This window comes from Lissotriton helveticus, chromosome 1_1 (assembly GCF_964261635.1).
Source record: "Lissotriton helveticus chromosome 1_1, aLisHel1.1, whole genome shotgun sequence".
Taxonomy (NCBI): domain Eukaryota; kingdom Metazoa; phylum Chordata; class Amphibia; order Caudata; family Salamandridae; genus Lissotriton; species Lissotriton helveticus.
In genome coordinates, this window is record NC_136057.1 from 1,658,199,616 (window position 1) to 1,658,221,324 (window position 21,709).

Here is a 21,709-nt window from a genome sequence, read left to right on the forward strand (position 1 = left end):
TTTAGGTAGGCGGAGTGTGTATTAGAGGTGCGGACGTCGCAACTGGTGCCCCGGTGCGACGATTAGCCTAGTTTACTTTTGTTTATTAGTAGGCGGGGTGCTATTTAGGCGAAAATCAGCGTGTCGCCACTGGTGCCCCGGTGCGGCGAGCGAAGGTGCCATATCTCACGCATCTCGCGGACGGAACGAGCGCTCGGGGATTATAATGGCAACGCCCGATGCGGAGGCGGTGCGGGCTGCGCTCCTAGTGCTTGGCCGGGCTGGGAGGGCTGATCTCCTCCAGCCCGGCGTCCTGGACCAGGCGTGGGTCGGGATGACCCGCACGCCTAGGTCAGCGTCTGCGGGGGTTGCTGCTGTCGTCGCAGCATGCATGGATGAGCCCCTTGGGGCTCGTGAAGGTATGCCCAAGAGGGGGAGGGGTAATAAGCAACAGGAGGCACCCAAGAAAGGGGGGAGGCGGCTGAGCCTCCCTGCCAGGATTGAGGTCGCGGAAGTGGTGGGGAGCCCGGGCAGGGTCAGGCTTCACTGGCGTCACAGGCCGGGGGGTCAGGGAGCAAGGGCCAGTTGGTGGGGTATGACGAGAGCAGTGAGAGCAGTAGGGGGGAGGACCTGGGTGAGTGGAAGGTGGCGGCTGGAGAGGATTTTGCTCTCACGCTGTCAGGGAGGGAGTCTGGGGGGGAGGAGGTGTTCACCATCCTTGAGCAGCCGGTCGACCTTCCGGGGGGCCGGAAGGGGGTTGTCAGGCCTCAGGTTCTAAGGGCAAGGGCCCTCTGAAGGCGAAGCAGCAGGTTGGGCTGGGGCAGGCGGCGGGGAGTGCTGCGGCACCCGTGCCCGGGTGGGGAGGAGTGGGGGAGTCAGGGCAGTCTTCCATGTATGAAAGGTGGGAGCACATGACTGAGGAGGAGAGGGCTCGCGACCAGCGTCGCGTCATTGCTGAATATGAGAGGGAGTGGCAGCGCTTATGCGAGGCCAGGGAGGCGAAGCCGGGTGGGGTGCCCAGGGGCGATGGGGCCCTGGCACCTGCACGTGGTCGGGGGTCAACTGGGGGTCGAGGAAGGGGGGCCTCAGGGGCTCAGGGGCAGTGGGTCTGAGTGAAAGGTTCAGGGACTGCCTTGACGGATCAGAGACCTGTTGGCACCGGGGCCTCCCCGAGCGCATACGGCTCGAGGGGGGGTGGGAGCAAGCCAGCGGGGACAGCTGGCAGAGGCCGGGGTGGGCCGGCGGGGCACAAAACGGCCTCCAAACACCAGGACGAAGAAGCAGGGGGTCCGCGGCGGCCTGCCCTCCAGCGAGGGAGCGGGCACCGGCGATGTTGGAGTGCGAGTTTATGCCTGGAGTGAAAGGGAAGGGTGCTAAGAGAGTTGTGACGGAAGTGGTGCCGCTGGATGTGCAGGATGAGTGGTTGGACTATGAGGATGAGGAGGATGAATTGGAAGAGGGTGAGTTGCGTGAGATTGGAAGTGTGGGCAAGGCTAGGGTGGCAACTGCCAAGGTTGGTGTTTTTCAGGAGGCACGGGACGGCGCCAGTCGGGCTACCAAAGGGAGCACGAAGCCGGCAGACGCACGGCGACAGGAGAGGGACGCTCCTGCGACCTTGTCAGGTGAGGGTGCTTGGTGGGACGCCTGGACGGAGGGGGCGAAAGGGGGAAGGAAGAAGCCCTGCCGGTCGGTGGGGGTGGGGGATGGGTCTGTGCGGACGGGGTCCCCAGTTGGGGTGGAGCCGGTGACGGCTGAGGGGGGAAGCAGGTCACGACGGCCAGCGCGCAGACTGACAAGATGGAGGACCTGGGGGGTAAGGAGAAAGGAGTTGAGAAGCCCCGGAAGAAGTTGCCGTACATGGGGCTGGCAATGCCTCTAGGATCACATTTGTCGGAAAAGACGAGGCGGAAGATTTGGAGGCATGAATATGTTGATGTGTTTAAGCTTCTGCATAGGGAGATTCCGGCGAAAGAGGGGTCTAAGGAAGAGGAGTGGGAGTTGACCAGACGGCCGAGGATACCGGTAACGATGGAGAATTGGACGTCGGCCTTTTTGATTTACGTGAGTATCTATTGTGAGAAGCACGGGGATCGGGCTATTGCACTGTTCAAGTATATGGACGTGATCAGGAAGGCGCAGCTACATTTCGGGGGTTTTGCTTGGTTGAGCAACGACGAAGAGTTCAGGGCCAGGGTCAGCGTTAATCCGGAGAAGCCGTGGAGGGAGGTGGACCAGGAACTCTGGATTCAATGGATGTCTTCGGCGCAGGCGGCGGCTTCCACGCATACGGCCAGCGGTCTTCCGGTCACTTATCGGTCTTTTCAGTCGCGCCCCGCCCAGTCTGGGGCGGGTAGTCAAGGAAGTTCAGGTGGACAGGGGCATCAGGCTGTGTGGTCAGGGTCAGCGGGGCAACAGTACAAGCCAGTGTCTTCGGGGGCCTGTTGGGGGTTCAATAAAGGTTTCTGCAACCGTCCCTCTTGTAAGTTCAAGCATGAGTGTTCAAAGTGCGGGGGGCGGCACGCAGTCACACAGTGCCTCACGCTGGCTACGCCATCAGAGCAGTGGAAACTTGCCACGGGTAGGGGGCAGCCTGGGCCAAAAGGCCCATACTCCGGTTAAGATGGAGGCCATGGGTCCATGGCTCTCCCGGTACCCTGATAAGAAAGCGGCGTTGTGATTGTATTGGGGGTTCATAGAAGGGTTTCGAATTGGATATCAGGGGCCGAGGGAGAGACGTTGGGCTGAGAACTTGCGGTCTGCCAAGGAGTTGCCGGAGGTTGTGGCGCGTAAATTGGAGAAGGAGGTTTCGGAGGGCAGGATTGCGGGTCCTTTTTCAGATTGGTCGATGTCGGATCTCATTGTCTCACCTCTGGGGGTGGTGCCCAAGAAAGAACCTGGGGAGTTCAGATTGATTCATCACTTGTCCTGGCCGGAAGGAGGGTCTGTGAATGATTTTATTGCGAAGGAGGACTCCAGAGTGCTGTATGCGTCAGTGGATGATGCCATTGGTTTGGTGAGGTCCTTGTGGGAGGGGGGCAGAGTTGGCCAAGTGTGACATCAAGTCGGCCTTTCGCCTTCTCCCCATTCATTCGGCGGATTTCCCCCTGTTGGGCATGCAGTTGGACGGGGCCATCTTCATGGACATGGTGTTGCCGATGGGTTGTGCGATTTCCTGTGCGCTCTTTGAGACTTTCAGCTCCTTTCTGCAGTGGGCCTTTGTGGACCGCAGTGGGCACCGGCTGGTGTCACACTATTTGGATGACTTTCTGTTTGTGGGTGCGGGTCGCTCTGGCGCATGTGGAAAGGCTTTGCAGCAGTTCCAGTTGTTGGCACAGGAGTTTGGGGTGCCGTTGGTACTAGAGAAGACGGAGGGGCCTATTTGTTGCCTGACATTCCTTGGGATTGAGTCGGATTCGGTAGCTTGGCAGGCGCGTTTACCGGTACGGAAGGTGGCGGAGATGCAGGAAGCCTTGAGAGGCGCGCTCGAGGTCCAGAAGCTTGAGTTGAGGTCTGTGCAGCGTTTGTTGGGATTGTTGAACTTTGCTTGCAGAGTTGTAAGGGCTGGGAGGACGTTTTGTAGGCGGCTCGGTATGGCCATGTCGGGGGCGGCCCTCCCGCACCACAGGATCAGGGTCACGCTGGGGGTCCGGTCGGACTTGCGAGTGTGGCTGGTGTTCCTGGAGGACTTCAATGGTGTGTCCTTGGAGTTTGCGCGGGACAGGATGGTGTGGCAGGTTCAACTCTACTCGACGCGGCGGGTGCAGCAGGTTTCAGGATCTTCTGGGACGGCCGCTGGTGTGCGGAACAGTGGCCAGGGCAGGAGCATTGCGTTTCTGGAGATTTTCCCCTTGTTGGTTGCATTGTTGGTGTGGGGCCCAGAGTTCAGGAACAGGTCGGTGTTGTTTCATGTGGACAATATGACAGTAGTGGACTTGGTGAACAACCAAAAGGCGAGGGACCTGCGAGTGCTGCGCTTGCTGCGAAGTTTCATGCTGCTGTGTCTGCGTTTCAATGTGCTGTTTCGCGCGCAACATGTGCCTGGCGCGAGTAACGAAATTGCGGATGCGTTATCTCGTTCGCAGTGGCAGCGCTTCAGGAAGCTGGCGCCGGGAGCGGAAGCTTGCAAGACCAAGGTGCCGGAGGGTACCTGAGCCTGGGGGGAGTGAGAGTGGTTGGGTTGGTTGAGAGGTCGTTAGCGGAGTCCACTAGGCGGGCATACAGGTTGGCATGGGCTGAGTTTGGAGCCTTTGTGGGGGGGGAGACGGGAGTGTGGAGGTTGCCCAAAGATGTGTGTGAGCGAGGGGTGGTACAATTTGTGTTGGACTGCATGGATAAGGGACTGTCGCAGACGACGATTGCTGGCAAATTGGCGGGAGTTTCTTTCTACAGCATGGTGTATTTGGGTTTTGATCCGGCTAGGTCGGATCTGCTGAGTCGAATGTTGAGGGGTTGGGGGCGAGTGAGGGAGGAAATGGGTGGGGGGAGTTGCCCCGTGAGGCGGTCACGTTTGACTTGTTGGAGAAGGTTTTAAGGGAGTTGCATTTCTGTTGTTACGATGGGGAGGAGGTGGCGTTGTTTCGCCTGTGCATGATCTGGATGTTTTTTGGTGCATTTCGGGTGTCTGAGTTGCTGGGGACCCGAGGGGCGCCGGGTCGGGTGTTTACGGATGTGCGTGTGGATGTGGTTCGATTGGGCATATGGTTGGGGCGTTCTAAGACGGACCAGGTGGGTCGGGGCAAATGGGTATGGCTGTCGGAGAGTGGGTGTGCGGGTGTGTGCCCGGTGCGAGAGTGGCTGGGGTTTTGTGGTCGAGTACGGAGGTTGGAAGAGGAGATTTTTGTGCACGCGTCGCGAAAGCGCTTGACGTCATTTCAGTTGCTGGCGGTTCTGCGGTTGGCTTTGCGGAGACTGGGCAGGGATCCGGCTCGGTTTGGAACACACTCGTTTCGGATTGGGGCAGCCACTGCGGCGGCGAGTTTGGGTTGGTCGTGGGAGGAGATCCGGAGGATTGGTCGATGGCGGTCGCGGTGCTGTGAGCGTTACGTGCGCAAATGAGGGAGTGGGGCGTGCTGCTTGGCCGGCTGCACAGATTGTTGTTGTTTTTCTTGTTATGCTGGGGTACTAATCTCTTTCTCTTCGTAGGTTGTGTTCGTGGACCGGGGGCCAAGACGGTCACCTGGGTCGTTGGGCATTCTTTCATGCATTGGGCTTCAAAATATGCTGCCAGGCAGGTGTACGGCCGTAGCCTGGGCCTGAGGAGCAGCCATCACGAAGTACAATGGTGGGGTAAGAGCGGAATGCGCTGGGGAGAACTGCTACCATGGCTAACAAGGAAAGTGTCGCAGCTGGGCTGCCCGGACATGCTTATCATCCACTTGGGGGAAAATGACTTGGTGAAGCAATCGGGGGTGTCACTGTTGCATTTGATGAAGAGGGATTTGGAGGCGATGAAACGCAATCTGGCTGGCGCCTGTATTGTGTGAACTGAATTTATCCCACGAAGGAGTTGGAGGTGTGCACTCAAGCCTGCGGCTGTTGAAAGGGCCTGCAGAAAATTGAACAGGGCAATGAGACTCTTTTGTGCGGATCAGGGTATCAAAGTGCTGGCTCATGTCTGGCTTCAGCTGGAGCAGCCACTTCTTTTCCGAGATGACGGCGTGCACCTTTCTCACATGAGAAATGCATTTTAACTGATGGAGCTGCGGGATCTGATTAGTTGTCTGTGGAACGAATCGATATGGTGTAAGAGAGACTGAGCTCGAAAGGTGCACGCTTGGTGGGGCAGGTAACCGCACTCCGGGGGTTCCTGGGTGGCGGGAACTGGGAGGGGTGGGGAGTCCATGACGGGCAGAATCACCCTTCCAGGGAGGGGGTTACAGGTGCAGGATGGGGGGAGTGGTAGACGGGAGTGCGATGGATGGAGATGACGGAGGAGTTGGAAAGTGAAAGGGGGAAGTGAATGAGATGCAAAGAGGTCGTGGTGTGAATTGGGAGTGGCTGGTGGAGCACGTGAGTGGATGATGGGTGAAAGGCAGGATGTTGGGGGGATTGTTTAAGTTAATGATGTTATGTTTATTTGTGAATGTCATGCCTGTCCTAATAAATGGCCTTTTACGCTAACTGATGCGTGGAGTGGTTATTGCGCGATGCGGCCCCCGGGGAAAGCAGGTCGGCAGACCAGTCTTTTACCCGGGGTGTTCGCGCGAGATAAGGACAGGCAGGAAGTTAGGTAGGGGGTTTTAGGTCAGGGGTGGGAGGGGTTAGGAGGCTATTTAGGGGGACAGGAGGGGAAGGACTTCCTTTTCCTGTCCCCGGTGCCTCAGGGAGAAGTTAGTTTTTGCCGCCCACCCACACTACACAGCTGCAAGGGGGGACACTGGGCGTTTTGTTGAGTTGCCAAGTTGGGCAACATGCCAGTTTAGGACAGGATGGCACAATAGGGGTGTTTGTGGGAACTGGGAGGGGTGGGGAGTCCATGACGGGCAGAATCACCCTTCCAGGGAGGTGGTTACAGGTGCAGGATGGGGGGAGTGGTAGACGGGAGTGTGATGGATGGAGATGACGGAGGAGTTGGAAAGTGAAAGGGGGAAGTGAATGAGATGCAAAGAGGTCATGGTGTGAATTGGGAGTGGCTGGTGGAGCACGTGAGTGGATGATGGGTGAAAGGCAGGATGTTGGGGGGATTGTTTAAGTTAATGATGTTATGTTTATTTGTGAATGTCATGCCTGTCCTAATAAATGGCCTTTTACGCTAACTGATGCGTGGAGTGGTTATTGCGCGATAAGTGCGCATGGGCGTTTTGAATTAAATAGTTGTGTGCCCTGTTTCTTACACAGGTGTGTTGTCCCCGTGTGAGGATTATGACCCCTCTCACACCCAGATTGCTTTACCTAGTTACAAAAACAGTTGGTCTCTCCAGAGCAAGTACGAACTCTACAAATTCCCGCTTGCACAGGAGAGGCTGCAGCAGCGTAAGAAGAAGAGGCAGTTTTAAACTGCTGATGATGGATTGTCCTACATTTGGAGGGAGCAGAGATCCCCTCCAAGGAGAGTTCAGGGAGGTCAGTGCAGCACCCAGTGAGTGTTATTTGGTGGGCTGCTCCTAAGAGTCTCTGTGCTCCAAAGCCAGCATCAGTAATATGCTATGGGTGCAAAATCTAAAGCCTTGCCTCAATTGAATGGGTCCACACACTGCTGAAAATGAGGGAACACTTCCTTGATATGTGAATCTTTTTGAACAGCTGTAAAAAAAAAAGTTGCATTGGACTTTCTCTGCACATTTGCAACGATTAGAATATCTATGACATTACACAGTTCAAATCAAATGCAAAACTGACAGTCAAAACTCATTAGTTAGTTTAATGCTGACGATATACTGTAACACTGAGACACGTAGGCGAACGTGTTAGACAGTTTAGGACAGTTAAAACAGAACCTTCATTGCTGAATGTAAGTGTTCAGTTTACTCTACGCTATATTTGTACATTTCGCCAGACCATAAGCCAGTGCCATGTCTGCTGTGTTAAAGCAAGCTTTTACAGCAGCAGCACATGTTCTGATCACCAGCTGGCGAAAGGCTGGGAGCAATAGTCCTTTTTAGGTCTCGCCTACGCAGCGCGCATGCGTTGCTTCGACAGAGACCTAATGCCATTGGCACAGCTTTTCCAGCAAACACGTGCACGCGTTGCATTGCTTGCAATGGCAGCGAGTGCAGGTGTGGCGATTTCCTAGCGGGCGCGCGCGGCACCATACGTTGGCGCGATATGGATGCATGCTCTCGCTAGGAAATCGTGCACGTCCCTTCCCTGCTGCCGAGGCGCGCGCTTGTTTAGCTAGTAGTTTATTTTTATTTTTAGTGTGCAGCGCCATCTTGTGGCAATTAGAAGGTATAGCTCTACTGGAAACTCTCTCCTTCTTGCTGACCCTCCTGTGCTTCTTCACTTCCCAGTCTTTCTACCCTTGGGCTTAGTCCGTTTTATTATCTCTTTATATATTTTTTTCAGTCCTTGCTCCCATATGCTCTGGCTCCGTGCTTCCTCCTCATCACTCGTGCCTCAGACGGGCCTACAATGGCCTTGTGTCAGCCGGCACACGCTTCGCCGATTACCTGTGGACGGCTTCTCCGCTCATGCAGTCCCGCCTACAAGAAGATAACAGGATCAACTGCTCTCCACCAGCTCATCGACAGGCCACTGCACCTCCGCGCTGCTGGCCCATCCCTTCTCCGGCTCCTCTTGCCAGATGTGCCAAACTCACGCTGGTGCAGCCGAGTCTCCTCGATGGGGACACAGTCACTACCGTGAAACCGCACCTCAACGCATTGACTGCTTCACTCCAGGCTCCTTCCCATGCCAATACCTGGCACTCAGAGGTGAGTATTCTGTTCCCTCGTTTCTCCCTTCGTTTGGAGGCAGCTGCTCTCAGGCAGCGCTTGTTTTTAGTGTATACGCTGACAGTCAGACTCTGCCCCTTGTGATCCTACCCCTTTTATGCATACCCCTATTTACGGTATCCAGGTGTATTTTTTCCCCTATTGCCAGCACTCGTCTCTTTCATTCTGCTCACACACATTCTCTTTTACTTGCAGACATATATGTGACCTCTCTGACTCGCCTGTCCATCTTTCTCCTCTGTTGTCCTGCCTCACACCTTTAATCTGCCAGTTCAACCCCTCTAAAAATTCTACTCTTCTATCCCACCCTTTTCTCATCATTTCCGTTCGTCTTCCTTCGCCTAGACTCGACTATTTTTATTAGATACATAGTAAAAAACAGTGCAAAATTAATATATAATGTTTTGGCAGCACTCCAACGTTTCTATAATATGGCCCAAGCGGTCATCTTATTAAATATTGTCTCATTCTGACACACCCCTCTCTTCCACTCCCTCATTTCGCTTCCTTCCCTTTATTAATGCTTTTCTCTTCCCCTCTATCTCAACATCACAATTTCCCATCCATGTCTTATTCTCTCACTTTGCCATTTGCCCTCTTTTGTTTCTACACCCTTTTTTCCTGCCCCTGCTCTTCTCGTCTTCCTACTTTCTCCTCTCCATCAATAGCCTTTTAACATACATCTCACCCTCTCTCCTATTCTTTGTATTTTCCTTTATTCTGCTTCTTCTGTTGCAGCCTCCTTTTCGATGTGTCCCTTGTTTCCACTGTTTTCGTGTTCTCCCATTTCCGTGTTTACCTCTTATGTGCTCAGCTTTTCCTACACCCCCATACACATAACTGTAATCTTTTGTATACAGTTACATCTTGCGAGCTCTCCAACTATAGAATCCTTTTATTAAACGAATGCGTCGCAGAGGGTTTTCCTTGCTTGTATTACAGCCTATTGATTACGCCTTTATTTGGTTTGGTTTTGGTTTCCAATGTAAAAGCAGATAGTGCCGCCGGTTTATTTTTTTAAACAATCGTGGTTCAGAAACCGAAACCCTACAATCAAGGCCGCCTTTTGGCGTGGGTGGGTTTAGCCCAGGACCAGAGGGCCAATCTGTATGGAGCTGTCTGCATTAAAGCCCTGCAGACAGCAACACCCCTCTTACATGGTTCCAGGGATGCTGATTAAATTACTTTAATTTTTTCTTGCCGAAGGTGCCGTTTTACGCTCCATTAACCCCGCTCTCATCAGCCCTCACCCCCCGCCGCGACGCACCAAAACCGATTTGCGCAAGCTACAGCTTGTTGTTTGTGTTTTCACGGCTGGAGAACTGTAGCAGTTCTTTGCATTGTGTTTTTAAGGTGCATTTCATGCATTACATCTAGGTTCTTGGTCCGGAGATTTAATATAGACTGGTTATTTTGGGGGGTGAATGTGTATGTGATTAAATGTTTAAATTATAAGTGTTTGAAAAGTCAACACAACCAGTAGTTTAGTTCTGATTAAAAGTGTATTCACTCAAGCTCGCACCCGCTGTCCAGAGAGACCCTCAGACCAGAGACCACTTCTATTGCATTCGCAAGGGATGACGGGAGGAGTTATATGTTGTGAATGTTGGGAGTCTTGTCCAACGGATTTATCTGCAAATGTTTCTCTTTACTTAATTTTGATTGGTGTAGACTTCGTGAACCATGTACAACTGTAGTAAATGTATGAAATCCTTGGCCCAGAACACTATAATAGAGTGTTTCCATAATGTAACAGGAGACCCAGGGCTTTAAGTGGGCCTGGTCCTGCCTGTGCTCTGCACAGACCGTTCTTAAAAGCAGGTGCCGAGACGGGTCCCTTTTGGCCTCTCCATTTCTACCCTCAGGGTGAAAAAAACATTAAAACACTTAACGCTGTTATCGTTCCATCTGTCACTGCTTCTAAGGTAACTTTAAAGAGGCTCATTTTTCAGCTTTATATAGCCAAACTTGGAGCACTTTACATGGGCACCACCAGTTAAATCACCCGGATACATATTCATATTTTGAATCACAGGATGTTGAGCCAACGTGAGGCTCGAACCTGCTTTTTCAGTTCGAAAGTCGCCAGCTCCAGCCCTTAGGCCACACCCTGTCTCACAAAAACAGAAGCATTTTCAGTATAATATACAGCAAATTCATAGTTATGCAATTTATAACCATTGACAAAGCCAATAGTGCTGTTTTGTTGTAGGTGTAATATGACATGCACAGTATGCTACGTACAGATTTTTAGCTTGTGTTTTAAGCCACACCCTTAATTACATTGGCCACGCACCTAAGAGATAACAACCCCCAGTTTTTTCATCCCACTTAAAGTCCTGAGGAGACCCTCCTCCCAGTGGCAGGACACAGGCCCCCAACCTACAGGGGCAAGGGGGGTAGATCTGACCAGCAGAGGCCACCCTCAGTGTAGTACTCTGACCTGACTGAATCCGGAACGGGGGCCCCTCCATGTACCTTGATGGGGGGGGGGGGCTCAATTTTTGTTACACCACTGCCTCAGGAGGTGAATCCGGGCCGGATTGCCCCCCAGGCTGTCCTTTGCATTTCGATGATTTGAAAATGTTAGAGTTCTTAATAGATTCTGGGCCAGATGTACGACCAGGACAATTTGCAAAATGCAAATGCCGCTCAATTGCGAGTCGCAATTTGCAAGTTGCAAAATGCCATGTACAACAGTGTCTGACACACTGTTTGCGATTCCCAACGGGGTCTCAAATTGCATGCCTCATCAATATTCATGAGGCACTCGCAATTTGCGACCACATTGAGAATGGCTTTCCCTCCCAGGGATGGTGGCCTGCTGGGCTCAGTAGACCTCCATGTCTGGGACTGCTTTAAAATAAAGCATTTTTTTTCATGCAGCTCGAAAACAGGATGCATTTAAAAAAAAAAAAGTTTTTAAATGTTTTCTTTTTTTAGAGCAGGTAGGGGTCCCTGGGACCACTACCTGCCCCTAAAAAATATTTCCCCCTGCATTTGCAAAGGGAAAGGGGTCCCCAGGGGACCCCTTCACATTTGCGAGTGCATTACCACCCTGTTGAAGAGGGTGGTAAATTGCAAGGGTTTTGCGACTGCAATTGAGGGTGCAAAACATTCATGCATGGGGTAGAGAGTCGCTATTAGGAAGGGACAACCTTGAAATGCCCCTTCCTAATAGCAAGTCGCAAATCCTATTTAGCAATAGCAAAAAAATTACGACTCGCTAAATGGGAATTGTACATGGCCCTACTCATTTTTGCATGTGCAAACGTGTCGCTAATCGTTTGCGCATGCTATTTACGGTCGTACATCTGGCCCTCTGTGTTTAACTGAGCCTTGTACGCTGAATCCAGACACTTCTCTCATGCAGCATGTGAGCAGTGTCTGGATTAGATAAGGAGCTACCAGACCTCGCGCTGGAAGAGTCTGGAGCCGGCCAGAGAACACCGAGCACTTGCTGCAGGATAAGATGGTAAGTGAAAGGTTTTTTTTTTCATTTTTAAATGTAAATGTTTGTTTGTATGTTTAATTTTACTTATGTCGATCCACTATTTTTGTGGGTCACCAACTGCCACTGGGAACCGGTAACTCTGGGCTATTACTACTGTTACTTTTCTTGGCCGTTATTGAACTTTTGCCTTTTTCACAAGTTCCCTTAACTTTATTTATTTTTTAAATCTTGTTTTGGCATCATTTCAGCTAATTTGTGGTATATTTATTGTTGGCATGTCAGGAGGAGGTAATGCCCAACATCCCTCTCATTTCTTGGGGAACCTGGAAAGCACAAATTGGAATAGAAACTCTGGGTGCGTGTTTACAAAATCTATGTGGTCGCAATTGAGGGCGTAAATTATAGTGTAACCAGGAAATGAGCCATTCTTTATAACTGTCTCAGCACAGAAGGTCAGTAAATATTTTATAACTTTCCTGAAATTCCAGCACCTTATGAGGAATCCAGGGATGCTGAAAGTTGGAATACCTTTGTAGAGGCAGAAAAAAGATTAGCATCACAATTCTCTGTTGAACCCAGTATTGTTTTGGAGAGGTTTAACTTTTATTCTAGAAAACAAGCTGCTGGCGAGAATGTTGTCCAAGATGTAGCCGCTCTTAGGTTTTTGGAGAGCAGTTGCAAATTTGAGAGTGCTAAAGATCAATGTTTAGGAGACAAAATTGTTTGCAATTGTTATTTTAAGAAAGTACAAGAGCATTTCTTATGTTGCACTAATCTTACGCTGGATGAAACAGTGAACATTGCTAAGGTGCGTCTGGTGGGGTAGAACATTTGAACGTTGAATGCTGTAAAGAAAATACAATATGCTCATAAACCTAACAGAGTGACCAAGTCTTGCACATGTTATTGATGCAGTTCGCACAATCATTTGGGCAATAATCTCATTAGTCCAGCTCATGGGAAATATGTACCAAGTCCAAAAGAGTTGGTTACTTTATGAAAGTTTGCAGAAATGGTGCCACTGTCAAAGTGAGCTGTGCTGAAATGTGAGGATCCTAGGAGTGCCAGAAGGAATGGAGGATAAGGCAGGCTCGTGTGCAAATATGCTTGAAGACATGATCCCCAAGCTAACAGGCATGAGTTTCGACAGGAGGTTCGAGGTGCAGAAGGCGTACAGAGTGCCGGCAGAAAGCCAACAACAGGGAGGGGCCCCAGACCAATAATATGCAACCCACTGCGAACATCCCACACCGAGGCCATCTTCGCCTTTGCCAGAAAGAATCAAAACCTGTCATGGGAAGGCAGCAAGATAGTACTGACCCAAGACTATTCGAAACAAACGGTCGAGACTAGGAAGAGCTTCCTAGCGCTCAGGGATGCACTGCGCAAAAAAGGCATCAGCTTCAGTTTTGCTGCCCGGCCCGCTTCAGGATCACAGACAAAATGAGAACAATGACATTTGAGAACTCAGAAGACCTGAGACGCTACATGCAAAAGCCACCGACGGAGGAGATGGATACAAAACCCCCAGGAGCAGCCAAAAGAAGTGCTTCACCGGATGCTGCAGCCCTGTCGGAGTAAGACCACCGGGGACAAAAAGGAAGAAACGACTACCTCAAGATACGTTTACACGCCCGCAAGAATCTACCTCAACAGCGCGGAACCAAATGAGAACTTGACCATGGACAACACACAAACTCTACCTCAGGGAGGATGCGGAGCAAAAGGAACTTTGTCGTCGCACTCCCACTCAGCAAGTAAGGGGGGGAGGGAGGGGAGGGGGGTACACGAAGGGCAGGGGGGGGGCTGGGAGCACACACATGGGGTCACTCTTCTTTCCTATCTCTACCACTCTATCTTTCACTCTTCCACACCTTCAACGAGGAGTAACAAGCACAGGCACAAGCAAAAAGACACAAAAGCCAGCCAGGGACTAAGGAGGGGCAGCCACTGGGCCTCGCGGCGTCCAAAGCCACATAGATTGCCAAGCACGAGACATCACAGATGACACACAATGCGCACACCAACCTCTCAACTGATGTCAAGATAGTATCCTTAAACGTCAAAAACCTCAACAGCCCAGTGAAAAGAAGGAAAGTACTAGAGTACCTAAGGAAACTCAAAGGCGATATCTACGTACTGCAAGAAACTAGACTAGAATCTGAGGATATTGCACGCCTCAAGACTAGCTGGATAGGCGACATATGGGGATCAGCCGCACAGAACAAAAAGAACGGGGTGGTCACTTTCACAAGTAAGAAGTCAAAACTAACACTAGTGAACACGCAGGCAGACACAGAAGGAAGATTTTTGGTAACGAGTCTTGGTAGAGCGGGAGAAACGATACACGTGGCCAACATATACGGCCCCAACACTGATGACAGGGACTTCTGGGACAAGGTAGAAACACAGCTACACACTCTCCCGCTAGGAGAACTCCTAGTGGTTGCGGGAGATATGAACCAGGTCCTAGACCCAGCCATTGACAAGCACCCACACAGACAGGGCCATAAGTCAAACAAGGGAAACATTATGAAAAACCTCTGCGCCAAACTCAACCTCAAGGACCCATGGCGTCTCCAAAACCCAGAAGCCAGAGAGTACACTTTCTACTCAAACCCTCACAACTCCTACAGCAGGATAGACCACATCCTCATATCTGACACGTACACCCACCTCATAGACCACACGGAAGTTGGTCCTCGGAGTATCTCAGATCACTCACACATAAGCAACACCCTATCAGGGAAACATAATGAGAGGCCGACCCACAGATGGCGCTTTGACGACAGTCTGCTTAGCGACACCTCAACCTGGGCAGAGATCGAAATAGCGATCAAAGAATACCTGAGGATTAATGACACCCCCGAGACAGACAGAGACCTGTTATGGGATGCTTTAAAGGCCACCATCAGAGGGACAGTAATGAGCATAAAAGGGAGGATAAACAAAGACAGGAACAAAAAAATCGCTGAACTGGAAACAGAAATTAAAAATCTAGAGAGGGGCCACATAGCTAATCTGGAAGATAGGAACACCCTCACAACCCTAACCAAACGCAAGTACGAACTAAACAGAATCCTGAGCGAAAGGGCGGGCACCTGGATTAATAAATACAAAGGCATCAACCTATGTACAGCTAACACAGCGGGGAAAAACCTGGCATCATACCTCAAAGGGAAACAGAAACAGCATTCAATAGGGGCCATTAAAGACAAAAACAACAAATCCCAGACTGCAAACAAAGAGATCCTGGAAGTGTTCAAAAACTTCTACGAGGAACTCTATACAAGGGATGACACCCTTCAGAGGGACGGGGGGGGGAAACTCCTAGCAAGCCTTGCCACACCAATGCTATCAGATAAGGAGAGAGACACCTTAGAAATGAACATAACAGAGGATGAGATAGGGAGAGCCACAGCGAGCCTCAAGGACAACAAGGCACCAGGACCAGATGGCTTCACGGCCGGCTTCTATAAGCACTACCTACACATTCTAAGACCCACAATGAAAGAGGTCTACACAAAATGTGTCCAGCAAGGATGCATGACTCCGACTATGGCAGAAGCAAATATAATAGTGATACCGAAAGAGGGTAAAGACACAACTGAGGCAAAGAATTTCAGACCAATATCACTTATCAACGTAGACTGTAAAATTTACGCCAAAATTCTAGCCACAAGGCTGAACGCCTACCTACCCAAGCTCATACACTGCTCACAGGTAGGGTACCTCAGGAACAGAATGTCCCACGATAACACAAGACTGCTATGCCATATAATAAATCACTCCTCCAAGAGCACCAATGCAGCGGTCATGATAGCCCTGGACGCCGAGAAGGCGTTTGACAGAGTATCCTGGCCCTTCCTAGACCAGTGTATGCTGAAATTCGAGTTCGGCCCGCAATATAGGAAGATGGTGCTGGCCCTCTACAGTACCCCCAAAGCACGAGTTGTACTAAACGGAGGGACTTCACAAGTACTGCATCTAGGAAGGGGCACCAGGCAAGGATGCCCACTATCGCCAGCCCTGTTCCTGTTAGCTATAGAGCCCCTCCTAAACATGATCAGAACCAACACAGACATAAAGGGCATACCAGTAGAGGGAGAAACCTTCAAGCTAGCGGCATATGCAGACGATGTGCTAATAATTACAGAGGACCCAGAGAGATCAATCAAAGCACTGATGGAGACGATAGAGAAGTACGCCCAGGTCTCGGGATATAAACTAAACAGGGACAAATCGGAGTGCAAACCCTTGAACATCCACACCACTAAGACGGTACTAGGCCAATCCGGCCTAACCTGGCAGCAGAAACCCATTAAATACCTGGGCCTCCTCTTCGAAAGAGACCTCAGAGCAACACTAGAACACAATGAGCAAGCCGTACTACACAAAATAAAGGAGAGAGTGGAGAGCTGGTCTCCCAAATTTACCACGTGGTGGGGTAGAGTAGAGACAATTAAAATGATGCTCACACCTATGGTGAACTACATGCTGAACATGCTACCATTGATAAATACAGAAGACTTCCACAAGAGACTAGACAAAATGCTGAACAGCTTTCTGTGGAGGGGGAAAAAGCCCAGAATAAGCCTAAACAAACTCAGGCTGACAAAAGACCTGGGAGGCCTAAACATAACTAACTTCAGAAGATTTCAGACAGCATGCATAGCAAGACAGGGATTATACTGGCTCGCTCCCAGCACAGAATACACTCCGGCGTGGTTAACACTAGAGAGAGAACTACTGAAAGGTATGAACCCCATCGCCTTACTCACAGCCACCCGTCACCCAGCAATAAAAGAAAACGCCATCCTAAACAGCACAAGGAAAGCGCTCCTGGGCATAGACAAGATAATGAGCACAAGCATAAAAAGAACACGGTTTGAATCCATATGGCACAACCCCACAATAAAATACAGAGACAAGACCTTAAACATGCACACATGGTATAAACACGGCATCACAGCGACTAGCGACTTACTGAAACAAGGCACAAATGCAACATTCGACACACTCAAGGCCGAACACAATCTAGGAAACATAGAGCTGTACAACTTCCTGAAGATTAAGGTAGCTATAAGAAGGGCAGACCTGAACGGACTAACACCCTCTCTCATTCAATATGCCATCAACCTCAACAAATTAGGACACCAAGTCGCACACCTCTACAAAGCCCTAGGCCCAAAATCCACAAAACTGAATGACAAGGTTAACACCTACTGGGGCACACTAGTGGGCAGAGCACTGAGCGAGAAGGAAAGGGCGGAACTATGGAGGTCCACATCCAGGGGAAAGGTTACCACAACTCTAAACCAGACAAAATTCTGGCTCACACACAAGGCATACTGGACCCCCGCCCGCCTATCAGCCATGGGAATCCGCGACAGTGATCGCTGCTGGAACTGCAACAAAGAAAAGGGTGACCTGGCTCACCTACTCTTCCACTGCTCCAAAGTCAGAACCTTCTGGAACACAATAGAAACACTGATAAACGAGATCACGGGGGCCACCCTGCAACTAGACTTCCACAGCCTGGCACTGGGGTTCACATCCCCCTCAATAGCAACCAAACTAGACAGAGACCTCACAGATCTTTTGCTGACAGCAGCAGTCAAAACGGTTCTGTATAATTGGAAAGACACAGGGAAAGCCACACCTAAGACATGGCTCAACTGGGTCACTATCCTAAGGGGGGCAGACACCATCACAGCGCAACACTCACCCAAAGCACATAGGCAGTCAAACATGTGGGAATCCCTAGACAAGTACCTCTCATCACACAAGCCGCCATAGGCAGCAAGGCCAACCACCCACTAACAGTAGCCGGGCAGCAGACCTCCAAATAAGACACACACCAGGGAAGCGCGATGCCGCCATTCCTCCTCGTCTATCTACTCTATCTATCTCTTTCGCTTGTGGTCGGGGGGCGTGACAGAGAAAGACAATCAACGCAACCCCGGGACGGGGAACCCAGGGACAAACCGCGCACGCACGACGAGTTTTGGACAAACGTCAATAAGACTGGAAGCAGAAAATGAACAAGTGGAACACCCCCCCCCCCCTGCGGGCGTTCTCTCTTTCTTCCTTTCTTCTCTCTCTCTTTCTTTTCCTCCCATGTATATGTTATGCTCCATGTAAATATATATTTTTTCTACAAAAAAAATTACAGAAATAAAAAAAAAAAAAAAAAAGTGAGCTGTGCTCCAGATGTGGGAACATCAGTTTGTGCAGAAGAATGAGGGAATGAACACTACGACAATTTTAACAGTGGGAACCATTCCAAAGGATGTAGGTGAGAATTCACCTCGTGGAGTGAATCGGCTGAATGCTGTTGCAATGGATAATGACCATGTGGTAGGGGTGATTGATAGCAAGGATGGGCCAGCAACATCAAAATAGGAAGTGTATGTCTTAAAGTAATGGTGGACTCGGGTTCAACAGTTAATATGGTTTCTGAAAAGTCGGATAAACCATATTGGTGTAATAGGCTGCTAAAACAAGCATTTGCAATGCAATAGGTCTCGCATTTCCGCCAGTTTGAGCTATTGACATTGTAAATGACTATGCCTTTTTTTGTTCTTGTTTTTTAAAACATAAATAAAAGGCATTGTTATTTATAATGCCAATAGCTGACGTGAGCCAAAGATTCTTTCTATTGAGCACGCAGCCTTGATGATCTTTGATATTTCCAATATTGACGTATCTCTCCAGTGTCAAATTGGACAAAGTCTTGCATAACTTTTTTTTAGATTTCTTTGAAGAGCTTTCTGCCAGGTAAGTCTCCATTGTGTTTTGGGGGAGATAGCAATATGCTGATGTGTTTTAGCGATTGGACGAATTTAAGTCTGGTTTAAATGAAATAGCACAAGTTTCATAACTTAGTATTACTTTAAACAGTTGCTGTAAAGAGTTGGTTTCCCAGACTTTTTGCACGTTTAAATTGTTTAGCACTCGGTGAAGCATGACAGAGTGGTCGGAATCTCTTTTTCGATCAGCTTTTCTCAAGCTGGAGACATAATAATAATTTAGTGAGCCAGGTTTTGCAATCTTGCATTTATGCCAAAAGCCGATAATACATGATTCTTGCAAAAATTGCTGTTTGGTATAGCAGAATTCCAGAAGTAGCATTGCCTGAGATGTGGAGGTTGGGCAAGAAACAATCATTTGCAATGCAATATGTCTCGCATTTACGCACGTTTATGCCATTGGCATTGTACATGACAATGCCTTTTATTTATGTTTTACAAACCAAAATGTAAATAAAAGGCATTGTCATTTACAATGCCAATAGCTGAAACTTGCGTAAACGCGAGACCTATTGCATAGCAAATGCTTGTTTAGGACTTGTGCCCTGCTTCCGGTCGAGTTCGCGCTTTATAAATATGCAAAAAATGAAAAAGTGCAAAACACCACAATGGTGCCGGAGTTTCCCCGTGCGCATCGTGCAACACAGCCACCCGGAGGAGTCACTGCACTGTTAAAAAGTAACGATAGCGCCATCACATGCTTCACAACGCAAAATAGCAACAAACTGGGCGGCAACGACTCGAGTCGGCGACGCAGTGTACCTGCCTCCCAATAATGTCCTTCTGTCCACAACGAAAGGCAAGAAGGACGAGATAGCGGCCAGCGCTCGGCAGCCAGTGGAGAATGTACCTTCTTAGCGCCTCTGAACCACAATGCCTGCTTCAGCGCTGCAGCCTTGAGACCCGTCGGCGCCGCCCCTCCTCCAGGCGCCACACACTCGGAAAGATGAGTCATCCAACAACCTGGCACACCAGAAGCCAGGGACTTCTTGTGGCCACTGTGCCGTTTAGCTGCGTTTTAGCCATGAGCGCGTAATGGGCGTGAGCAGCGTCGAACCAGCGCAACCAGTTAATCTTCTCCGACCTCAAGAAGGCTGCTCACGCACCCCAGCAGCCAGCCAGGCAGAGTGCCCGGATGTGGCGGCGGGGATAGGGGAGAAGCTGCTGTGGAATGACAAACGTTCCCGAACAGACTAGACATAAAAACACTAACAAGTTACGAGACGTTCGTTTGCCTGAGGTTATAACTCTGTGAGAGTGAGACCGAGGGAGACTCAGGTCAGTTCAATTAAGCTCAAAGTTGTTAGCTGTGCCCATTATGCCACACCCTCTCTGCAGTGGCCAATGAAAGAAGTCCGGGGCCTAAGATTCTAATCTGTAAATGGATCCTTTACTTTTTCTTGGTATCATGTATGGCAGTTTTGTTTTATTTCAATTTCACTGAAGATCTCGTACTTTCAGCCTAAGTATGCAAAAGTCCCAGTGGTAAAGTGAAAGAGGGAGAAATATGGCCATATAAGCATTGGTCACCGTCTTGCTGTACTCTTTTTAGCATTATGCTTTTAACCTCCGGGAAAGCCAGTGAGATCGCAGCAACTGATTAAATAATGGACGGCAGACATGAGCACAGTTGTTTTTTTTTTGCTATATACTCACGTCATTGCTCCTTATTTTCACCCAGCAGGATCAGTTCTTGTTTTCACTCTTCCCATGTCAATAAAATAAGTAGCAGTAGCGTAATGTGCGCACCTATTTTTATAGTACTTGAAAATTACAAAGACGGCGGCAGTCAGAGCCTTTTTAAAAGCGAATTACTATTCATTGAGAGTGCCACTGTCAAATGAAAACTGTACTGATGGATTACCTTCCTCCTCCATCTTCCTCGTCACAGTCACCCAGGAGCATTACATGTTCAGGGTACAGCATACACCAACATAACAAATTCCCACCCAACATGGTGGCCTGCCAGGGAGTACCTGTCACCTGACCTATAAGGGTGGGGCACCCCAGATCAAATCCTGTTTTGTTCTCTGTGTTCAGGCTGGACCGTACCTGCTTTTGTTATGTACCATATCAGCCTGAATGATGCCACCATTTTGTCTCCCAATACAGGTAGATCAATCAATCAATCAATCAATCAAAGCATTTATATAGCGCGCTACTCACCCGGAGGGTCTCAAGGCGCTGGGGGGGGGGGGGGGGGGGGGGGGGGTCCGCTACTGCTCGAACAGCCAGGTCTTGAGCTGCTTCCTGAAGGCGAGGTGGTCCTGGGTCAGGCGGAGGCGGGTAGGAAGGGAAGGGAGTTTCAAGTCTTGGCGGCCAGGTAGGAAAAGGACCTTCCTCCTGTGGTGGCTCTTCGGATGCGGGGGACGGCGGCGAGAGCGTGGCTAGTCGATCGAAGCTGGCGTTTGGGAGCGTAGAAGTTGAGGCGGCTGTTGAGGTATCCTGGGCCTTGGTTGTGTAGGGCTTTGTGTGCGTGAGATCCAGGTCCAAACAGATACTCTAATAGACACATTTACTGTGATGAAAATTAGATGTCGCAATTTTTAGGTGTAGATAGCCTAACCGTTCCAGTCCTGAAGAATCGCAAGTAGAATATACTTAGAGCGAGAAACATTAAGCTTGGGTGAGAGCCTTGTTGTCTGTTTTTACTTAGGGCAGGAGACCCCCGGAATAAACAGGAAAACAATGTCCTGAGCACCACTTTTTAATATAAGAAGTCCAGTCTTTCTTCTGATCTTGTAGATTTTATTCTTCAATCTTCAGCTTCAACATGTGTGACCTTTTAACACTTCATAGCACTTCATAGCCAACACGTGTTTCGTCAGATTATCAATCCTTATAGTGATTATATATTTGAGGTCCTATAGGAATCACTCCTATAGGACCTCAAATATATAATCACTATAAGGATTGATGAAGTTGCTAGACTACAGAATTGAAGGATTTTGATACTGGTGAGCTTGCTTCTGTTGGATGTTCCCCATTGGGTGGCCATTTTGTAAACTTGGGATGAAGGTCTACCTATGCACAGGCATACCAGGACTTAAATACATTGCCAATAAATATAT

At 49.8% G+C, this 21,709-nt stretch overlaps 1 protein-coding gene across 4 annotated transcripts in view; it reads right to left on the reverse strand.

Annotated features, from left to right (window-relative positions):
* LOC144829924 (retinol dehydrogenase 16-like) overlaps window positions 1-19,900 on the reverse strand; it is a 120,227-nt gene extending 100,327 nt beyond the window's left edge. Inside the window, exon 1 of one of the 4 annotated variants that reach the window (XM_078688869.1) lies at window positions 19,489-19,900. Coding sequence is in view for 1 of the 4 variants with exons in the window: in XM_078688867.1 (XP_078544993.1) it covers window positions 19,401-19,593 (193 nt within the window). In the remaining 3 variants the exon portion in view is untranslated. Of the gene's footprint in view, window positions 1-19,400 lie in introns of all 4 variants that reach the window. The other 3 variants (XM_078688867.1, XM_078688868.1, XM_078688870.1) reach the window with 3 other exon arrangements.
* Window positions 19,901-21,709: the final 1,809 nt, after the last annotated feature.